The sequence below is a fragment of the Oncorhynchus mykiss genome, chromosome 4 (assembly GCF_013265735.2).
Source record: "Oncorhynchus mykiss isolate Arlee chromosome 4, USDA_OmykA_1.1, whole genome shotgun sequence".
Lineage (NCBI taxonomy): Eukaryota > Metazoa > Chordata > Actinopteri > Salmoniformes > Salmonidae > Oncorhynchus > Oncorhynchus mykiss.
Genome location: NC_048568.1, coordinates 10,792,561 through 10,802,667, shown reverse-complemented (window position 1 = coordinate 10,802,667; position 10,107 = coordinate 10,792,561). Strand labels below are relative to the sequence as shown.

General features: G+C 42.4%; 1 protein-coding gene and 2 non-coding genes across 3 annotated transcripts; all 3 read right to left on the bottom strand.

Moving 5' to 3' along the window:
- Window positions 1–261: 261 nt before the first annotated feature.
- On the bottom strand, window positions 262–6,076 carry LOC110522065 (ribonucleoside-diphosphate reductase subunit M2). The gene is made up of 10 exons (XM_021600137.2): window positions 5,764–6,076; window positions 5,449–5,517; window positions 4,704–4,847; window positions 4,495–4,611; window positions 4,266–4,399; window positions 3,573–3,667; window positions 3,364–3,497; window positions 3,067–3,171; window positions 2,714–2,827; window positions 262–853 (listed from the first exon to the last, which is right to left on the bottom strand). Exons 1-10 carry the CDS (start codon window positions 5,854–5,856, stop codon window positions 701–703), a joined length of 1,158 nt encoding a protein of 385 aa, XP_021455812.1. The 5' UTR covers window positions 5,857–6,076; the 3' UTR covers window positions 262–700.
- Window positions 1,012–1,146, bottom strand: LOC118964512. Its single transcript, XR_005051573.1, has one exon. It is a non-coding gene; the product is annotated as a small nucleolar RNA SNORD94 (small nucleolar RNA).
- On the bottom strand, window positions 4,072–4,212 carry LOC118964513. The gene has a single exon (XR_005051574.1). It is a non-coding gene; the product is annotated as a small nucleolar RNA SNORD94 (small nucleolar RNA).
- Window positions 6,077–10,107: the final 4,031 nt, after the last annotated feature.

Sequence of the window (10,107 nt, the reverse complement as noted above, 5' to 3'; positions counted from 1 at the left end):
ACTCAAATATTTCAAAATGCAGTTGTTTTTAGTGAGTCAACCAGATCAGAGGCAATAAGGATTACAAAACATTCTATTGATGGTGTGGAATGGGACCATATTGCTGTCCTGCCTGAGCATTCGAAATGTTATTTATTTGGAGTCAGGGAAAATTATTTAGAAGTATTGTCTTTAGGAATTCAGCGGAGTAAGTTATTCAAGTAGATACACCACTGAAACGATATTAGCGACGCCAAATGAACACAAATGTAATTACAGGGGTCAGCTGAATTTTACTTTAATTCCAAGAGTTGACTCTTCAGTATTACCATCTGTAAACCTAAAAGAAAACACTAGGCTAAAAATTATTATAAAAATAGCCACTGCATATGTTGAATTTGTACATTTATTACAAAATAGAAACAGATAAAAACAATTAAAAAAGCTACTATACAAATACATCATAAAACCAGACAATGGAGATGTGGGTTGTGAATGGTAATGTGCATGGTGATGTCTGTGGACCCAGCAATTAAGACTTAGTCCGCCTCCCAAAACCAGGACCCATGGGTCAAAAGCTATGCAATATAGAGTGAGCCATTTGAGAACCATTCTTAGGAATGGATGAGGAGCTACAATGAGGTGGTCCAGTAACATGTAGCTAGGCCCATGTCCTCTTCAAGTGTTGAAAGTGTCAATGTCTCAAGAGCTTAGCAGAGCTTTAGAAGTCAGCATCCAGCCGGAAGGCGTTGTCTGTGGTGCCAGACATCACACCCATCCTCTGGTACTCCCCTACCCGCTTCTCAAAGAAGTTAGTCTTGCCCTCCAGCGAAATGTTCTCCATGAAGTCAAATGGATTCTCCACTCTGTAGATCTAAAATGGAAGAGTTAGTAGAAAGTCTGTTAAATGCTTCTGTTTGAGGCAAATCCAAATTAAATACTGTACATCTGCAATATAGCAAAGTTTTTCCAGACTTACAGTAGTGAGCTCCTACATTTTACATGTCCATGCTTTTACTATAGCTTTACAGGCAAGACTCAGTCAGGCGTCTGTATCGTGTTGGCACCCCAAGTCAGCAGACCACATGCCCACTGAGCTGAGAACACCAACACTCAGCTCCCATTATCAGCTGAGGTACGTACCCCTGCGCTTTTCATCATTGCTAGCCCATTTCAGAATAAATTTCTAAACAAAGTGCATGGACCCATGGAAATAGTTAGAACTCAAACATGGGGTTTTATTGGATTGAAACTCATCATGTCAAAAGGACACATTTGTCTCAAAGGACATCATCAATTGTTAGGCTCAACTCAGTCCTCATCCTCCCTCCTTTTGAGAAAGGGCAAAGATGAAACAAATGGGCGTGTATGAAATAAGACTCCTGCTCCACGCATGCATCAGGCAAATTACATTTACAGGGGTGGAATCTTTAAGTGTGAAGTGAAAAACAAATTTAGCTAGTTGTGCAAGACCTTATAGATAAAATTAGGGTAGTTTTCAAATGTGTATACTTTTTCAGCAGATTCAAAGGGAGTGAGGGAAGATCAAACCTCTTCAGCGAATGACTCCGATAGAATACTCGTTTCCAGGAAGAGAGGACCCAAGTCTCCCACGGTGTGTTTCCCAAATGGCACCCAATTCCCCACATTTTTATTTATTTTACCTTTATTTAACTAGGTAAGTCAGTTACAAACACATTCTTACTTCCAATGACAGCCTAGGAACAGTGGGTTAACTGTAGAACGACAGATGTTTTACCTTCAGTTCGGGGATTTGATCTATCAATCTTTCGGTTACTAGCCCAACGCTCTAACCACTAGTCTACCCTGCCGCCCCATACATACCCTTGTAAAACGGACCGTCCTACCAATCCTAGACTTCGGCGATGTCATTTACAAAATAGCCTCTACTCAACAAATTGGATGCAGTCTATCACAGTGCAATCCGTTTTGTCACCAAAGCCCCATATACTACCCACCATTGCGACCTGTACGCTCTCGTTGGCTGGCCCTCGCTTCATACTCGTTGCAAACCCACTGGCTCCATGTCATCTACAAGAAACTGCTAGGTAAAGTCCCCCCTTATCTCAGCTCGCTGGTCACCATAGCATCACCCACCTGTAGCATGCGCTCCAGCAGGTATATCTCTCTAGTCACCCCCAAAACCAATTATTTCTTTGGCCGCCTCGCCTTCCAGTTATCTGCTGCCAATTACTGGAACGTACAAAAATCTCTGAAACTGGAAACACTTATCTCCCTCACTAGCTTTAAGCACCAACTGTCAGAGCAGCTCACAGATTACTGCACCTGTACATAGCCCACCTATAATTTAGCCCAAACAACTCCCTCTTTCACTACTGTATTTATTTTGCTCCTTTGCACCCCATTATTTCTACTTTGCACATTCTTCCACTGCAAATCTACCATTCCAGTGTTTTACTTGCTATATTGTATTTACTTTCCCACCATGGCCTTTTGTGCCTTTACCTCCCTTATCTCACCTCATTTGCTCACATCGTATATAGACGTGTTTATACTGTATTATTGACTATGTTTGTTTTACTTGTGTCGTTGTATGTGTCGAACTGCTTTGCTTTATCTTGGCCAGGTCTCAATTCTAAATGCGAACTTGTTCTCAACTTGCCTACCTGGTTAAATAAAGGTGAAATAAAATAAAAAAATACACAGGGATTAAGGTACCATGAGGAGACAAAGCCATGAACCATAATCTCACCTTGTCAAAGCCCAGTTCCAGCATCAGCCTGTCAGCGACAAACTCAATGTACTGAGTCATCAAGTCACAGTTCATACCAATCAGCTTTACAGGCAGGGCTTTTGTCAGGAACTCCTGAAATTAACAAAAGTAACAATCAGACCATAAAATAATTATAAGCAGGGTACAAAAAGCTAATGTCCCAAATGGCACCTTAGTGCACAACCATAGATCTGGTAAAAGTAGTGCAGTTTAGGTCAAAATGTGCCATTTGAAAATCACAGTAAGATAATTAATTGTTACCCAGAAATTATAGAAAAACTGCATTGGACTTTCAATCAGGGAAACATGTCCTTCACTTTTAATCAACATACCTGCTCAATCTCAACTGCATTCCTGATCAGATTAGTGACAGTCTCCTTTGAGGGCTTATTCACCAGGTGCTTGAACATGAGGCAGGCGAAGTCACAGTGCAGGCCCTGTATTCATATGGAACTAGTTAGTATGATCATGTCAATTAGTCATGAAGAGCGTTGCTTTTTCAGTGAAACAAGCACATGAAAGGTATCCAACGTCATGTAGTATTAGTAACCAAATAGTTGTAATGATTTAATTTCAATTAGGTTAGCATGCTGGGATCATAGGTAAATCAACGCAATAGAAACACCCACCTCGTCTCTGCTGATGAGCTCATTGGAGAAGGTTAGGCCAGGCATGAGCCCCCTCTTCTTTAGCCAGAAAATGGCAGCAAAGGAGCCAGAAAAAAATATCCCCTCAACAGCTGCAAAGGCAACCACACGCTCACCTGGAATAAAAACATCGCTCATTACCAACTGGCCACCCAATCATGTGCCGGTTAGGAAAAAAGTTATGTACATACCAAATTTAGCACTTTTGTTGCCGATCCAGTTCAGGGCCCAATCCGCCTTCCTCTTCACACAAGGGAGGGTTTCAATGGCATTGAAGAGGTAGTCCCTGTAAGACAAAGAAAAGTATATTAGGCAACATTGTCACAAAGTAGAAGGCTGAACTATAAAATGCTTAAGACTTAAAAAAGTTCAATGTGTAGAAATCACTGCCATTTCTGGTTGCTAAGAACACTAAGTTCTACTAATTTCAGTTTATGTGACAAAACATTCAACGTATAGTATTGTACTTTCAAACTAATCAAAAGATGTGTACAAAACTGAAAATAAGATTAAAATTGTAACAGAAGCATAGAAAGTGCACATAGAACAGAGCAACTGCTTAGACTCACATTAAATTTGAATTTCCTGATCTGTAACTCATTCCTATGCAAATTTGGTCCGGTAACCCTAAAAGCTACATATTGCAGTAGGGTCTTGAATTAAGGGCATTGGTGTAGATTTTATCATCATGAGGCACAGTCTGGCATCTATATCATGTTGGGACCCCACCCAGTCAGCAGACCACATGCCCACTGAGCTAAGAACTAGTAGCTACACTCAGCTCCCATTAAAAGCTGAGGTACATAAACCAGCGCTTCTTACCACTGCCAGAAAATACAGAACTCCCCTGCACTACCAACTAAGAGCTTGACTGACAGTCTGACCTCTCTTTGGGGTCTTTGATGTAGGTGTCAATGAGCAGGCTGTACATCTCAGAGTGGATGTTCTCCATGGCGATCTGGAAACCATAGAAGCATCTTGCTTCTGTCACCTGGACTTCCTGTGTAAAGCGCTCCACCTAGTAGAGAAACAGGAGACTCCCATTAGATCAGTGATTTCTTGTGTAGATAGTTAAATATTGACTGTTGTATTGTACACACACAAGCAATTTACCAGGTTCTCGTTGACAATGCCATCACTAGCAGCAAAGAAAGCCAGTATGTGAGAGATGAAGTATCTCTCCTCTTCCTTCAGAGACTCCCAGTGTTGTGTATCTTTGGACAGATCAACCTGGAAAACAAAATTAACTAAAATATCATGAACCAGCTCACATATCATTTACTTATGCCAACACCACTAATGATGCAGCAACTTGGACATACCTCCTCTGCAGTCCAGAAAGAAGCTTCTGCCTTCTTATACATCTGCCAGATGTCATGATACTTGATAGGGAAAATGACAAACCGGCGTGGATTTTCCTTCAGGAGTGGCTCTTCTTCAGCATTGAATTTCTCGACATCTTTAGGCTAACAAAGTATAAAAAAATATATTTTAAAAATAGTTTAATCTCATTACTAGTCAAATGTTGCAGAGGTAAAACAAACTTTCCTCAATGGTTAGAAAAACAGAATGTGCTTATAATTTAAGTGGAAATACATGAATGAAATAAGACAAAAAGGCATACCAGTTTATGTAGACTGTCCACAACCCAACGTTAAAGACGGTTGAGTTATGCTATTTAACAGTTGTTAGCAGTAACTAGCTAGTGACCTACTCAAGACAAAGGCTTTCGTGGCATGGCTGGAATGGAAGGCTACTGGCTAGCAACTGACGTTAGTTAGCCTTATGAAACACTTGAGTAGACAGCTTGTGTAACTAATACAAACCATTCAAACATATGCTTGACTTGAGTTCCTCGATTGCTAGCTTACATTTGACATAGACGGCATCATGATTTGATGACTCGGCAGGTAGCTAGAATAGGCGATATTATTTGCGGAAAATGAACACCTCGGACACATTCTAGCTAATTACCATGTTAGAGTTAATTACGCATGTCGATGAGCTACAAAAATGAGCACTGCATAAACTGACAACATCAAGCAAAAGTAGCCATTGTTCACGCACCTCAGAATCTGCAAAGATTTTGCGCGCGGTTTTCGAGGCCAGAATCCGGGTCATGTTCAGGCTGGGAGGCTGCATTGGGAGGAATGACACGTTACCTTTGACAAATTAGATAACTGGCTTCCTTAATTTACATTCAATTGATTAATATGCTGGACAGAAAGACGTGACAGGTTAACTTTGCCTAGTTAGGTTACGGCTAGTAAAGTCATTTAGCTAACCAGCTGAGGCGAGTTTGCCTACCCACCTTTTAAATAAAACCAACGACATCAAAAAAATAGCTAGGTAAAATAGAGTTCACGTCGACTTCAAACTTACCGTGTTTTCCTTGTCAACGAGTGAAATGTTGTCCATTTGAGTGGTGATAGCGTTTTCATCTTTCTTGACGAGTGGTGAACGAGTTGCAAACATTTTTAAAGACACACGAGTTACACAACAGAAACAATTTGAGGATAAGTTAAACGTCACTAAAATTGCAAAAAAAAAATATATATATTCACAATCAACAGCACAATCCCATTGCCTAGATCAACGCCACAATCAAACGCAAACAACTCGAGTTCCCCGTATTTATTGAATTTCTGGCGGTCGATTCCAAGTCGTCAATGGAGTCAAAGCTTTTGTTGGTATTTAAATTTCTTAGAGGGTGCAGCCAATCAGATTGCACTTTTCTCACGCGTCATTTTAAAGCTTGCGGGAAAACTGCTGATACTGTTACAAAACCAAGAAAGGAAAAAGTTAAAATGTCAGGAAAGGCGCGCTAATGTCAAACAATAGAGCTATGCCATTATTTATCCCAAAAAACCTTGACTGTACTATGTTTTTAAAACGTTGAATTACAAAACATAATGTCATATATAAAGTTAGAAATGTGTAGAAAAATATGACAGAACAGCAAGTGAAAAAAGTTTACTAACAAGCTGGATGGCTGGCTAGTGGCTAACTAACAAGATTTTCAGCAAACTTAACATGTGTAAATATTTGTATGAACAAAACAAGATTCAACAACTGAGACATAAACTGAACAAGTTCCACAGACATGTTACCAACAGAAATTGAATAATATGTCCCTGAACAAAAGGGGAGTCAAAATCAAAAGTAACAGTCAGTATCTGGTGTGGACACCAGCTGCAACAAGTACTGCAGTGCATCTCCTCCTCATGGACTGAACCAGATTTGCCAGTTCTTGCTGTGAGATGTTACCCCACTCTTCCACCAGGGCACCTGCAAGTTCCCGGACATTACTGGGGGGAATGGCCCCATCGTCACCCTCCAATCAAACAGGTCCCAGACGTGCTCAATGTGATTGAGATCCGGGCTCTTCGCTCGCCATGGCAGAACACTGACATTCCTGGCTTGCAGGAAATTACACACAGAACGAGCAGTATGGCGTGTGGCATTGTCATGCTGGAGGGTCATGTCAGTATGAGCCTGCAGGAAGGGTACCGCATGAGGGAGGATGTCTTCCCTGTAACGCACAGCGTTGAGATTGCCTGCAATGACAACAAGCCTTGTCCAATGATGCTGCGACACACCGCCCCAGACCATGACAGACCCTCCACCTCCAAATCGATCTGCTCCAGAGTACAGGCCTCGGTGTAACTCACATTCCTTCAATGATAAACGTGAATCCGACCATCACCCCTGGTGAGACAACCACGACTCGTCAGTGAAGAGCACTTTTTGCCAGTCCTGTCTGGTCCAACGACGGTGGGTTTGTGCCCATAGGCGACGTTGTTGCCAGTGATGTTTGGTGAAGACCTGCCTTACAACAGGCCTACAAGCCCTCAGTCCAGCCTCTCTCGGCCTATTGCGGACAGTCTGAGCACTGATAGAGGGATTGTGCGTTCCTGGTGTAACTCGGGCAGTTGTTATTGTCGTCCTGTACCTGTCCCGCAGGTGTGATGTTCGGATGTACCGATCCTGTGCAGGTGTTGTTACACATGGTCTGCCACTGTGAGGATGATCAGCTGTCCGTCCTGTCTCCCTATAGCGCTGTCTTAGGTGTCTCACAGTATGGACATTGCAATTTATTGCCCTGGCCACATCTGCAGTCCTCATGCCTCCTTGCAGCATGCCTAAGGTACGTTCACGCAGATCAGCGGGGACCCTGGGCATCTTTCTTTTGGTGTTTTTCAGAGTCAGTAGAAAGGCATACAGGCATTATTTCTAACAAAATGGTGCTGTTGAACAGAATTTGTTTTTTCCCCGGGTGTGTATGTGTTTACCTCATAGAAAAAACAAAGACTGAAATGATTATGCAAACGCATTCTCAGCCGCTATATAACCTCGGTTATCCCCCTTTGTGAATGAAAGGTCAAACTAACGTCAATCTTCTCCGTGTAACAGATAGGATCATGGGACAGTTCAGAGTACAACGCATTTCTCATCCCTGGATTGAGGTACGTTTTCCGAGACATACAGTGAGCTCCAAAAGTATAGGGATAGTGAAATGTTTTGTTGTTTTGGCAATGTACTCCAGGCCTTTGGATTTGAAAGGATACAATGACTATGAGGTTAAAGTGCAGACTATAAACGTTCATTTGATGGTATTTCAATCCACATCAATATCGGGTGAACCGTTTAGAAATTATAGCCCATTTTGTACAGGACCGAGTTTGGGAAACCCTGTTTTAGGGGACCAAAAGTGTTGGGACAAATTCACTATTGTACAGTATTTTGTCACAAATTCCTAGCATCAATGATTACATCAAGCTTGTGACTCTACAAACTGGATGCATTTGCTGTTTGTTTTGTGTTTCAGAATATTTTGTGCACAATGGAAATGAATGGTAAATAATGTATTGTGCCATTTTGGAGTCAGGTTTATTGTAAATAAGAATAGAATGTTTCTAAACAGTATTACATGTGGATGCTACCATGATTACGGATAGTGCTGAATGAGTCGTCGCTGGCCTATTAGCTGCCACTGATTGTCTTTCCTCCCCCTCCTTGTATGTTTATTGTTTGCACCTGTTAGTGAGTCATTAGTTGGGCTTTATTAGACAGGCCCGCCTGTTTCTTTGTGCGGGATTAATTATTGTGACCTTCGGTTATGTAGTAGAGGAACGTGGTTGGTCCTGGCCGTGTATTCTGCTGTACTATTTTCGTCCCCCGTGTTTGGGGCATTTGGTTTTGAGCACCCAGTGTTGCGTTAGTGCATAGAGCACAGTATTGCACTCTGTTTCCTGCGCCAGACTCCACACCCACGACGCCGGAGCGTTACAGTGATTAACAGGGGAGGTTAGCGGTTTTTTTTTTGGGGGGGGGGGGGGGGGGGGCTATGATATTTATCTATAACTTTTTCACTGATCATTATTCACGATCCATTCAGGACTATCTGTAATGATTGTGGAGTTCACATTAATGTAGAACAAGTTGAGGAGAAGTATTTAGAAACATCTTATTTACAATTTATGGGGGGTAGGGTAAATGTCTGTTGGGGGGGGACAAGATCTAATCAATGTGTATTGGTCACATACATGTGAATAGCAGATGTTATTGTGGGTGTAGCAACATTATTGTACTTCTAGCTTTGACAGTGCATTAATATTTAACAAGTAATATCAAAAAAATTACACAACATATACCCAATACACGCAAATCTAAGTAGGAATGAATTAGGAATATATAAACTCAGCAAAAAAAGAAACGTCCCTTTTTCAGGACCCTGTCTTTCAAAGATCATTCCTAAAAATCCAGATAATTTCACAGATCTTCATTGTAAAGGCTTTACACACGGTTTCCCATGCTTGTTTAATGGAGCACAAACAAACAATTAATGAACATGCACCTGTGGAACTGTTAAGACACTAACAGCTTCCAGGAGGTAGGCAATTGAGGTCACAGTTGTGAAAACTCAGGACACTAAAGAGGCCTTTCTACTGACTCTGAAAAACACCAAAAGAAAGATGCCCAGGGTCTGTGCTCATCTGTGTGAACGTACCTTATGCATGCTGCAAGGAGGCATGAGGACTGCAGATGTGGCCAGGGCAATAAATTGCAATGTCTGTACTGTGAGACGCCTAAGACAGGGAGACAGGACGCAGTGGCAGACCACGTGTAACAACACCTGCACAGGATCGGTATATCCAAACATCACACCTGCAGGACAGGTACAGGATGGCAACAACTGCCCGAGTTACACCAGGATCGCACAATCCCTCCATCAGTGCTCAGTCTGTCCGCAATAGGCTGAGAGAGGCTGGACTGAGGGCTTGTAGGCCTGTTGTAAGGCAGGTCCTCACCAGACATCACCGACAACAACGTCGCCTATGAGCACAAACCCACCATCTCTGGACCAGACAGGACTGGCAAAAAGTGCTCTTCACCGACGAGTCGTGGTTTTGTTTCACCAGGGGTGGTGGTCGGATTCGCGTTTATCTTTGAAGGAATGAGCGTTACACTGAGGCCTGTACTCTGGAGCGGGATCGATTTGGAGGTGGAGGGTCCGTCATGGTCTGGGGCTGAGTGTCACAGTATCATCGGACTGAGATTGTTGTCATTGCAGGCAATCTCAACGCAGTGCGTTACAGGGAAGATTTCCTCCCTCATGTGATATCCTCCCTCATGTGGTACCCTTCCTGCAGGCTCATCCTGACATGACCCTCCAGCATGACAATGCCACCAGCTATACTGCCCGTTCTGTGCGTGATTTCCTGC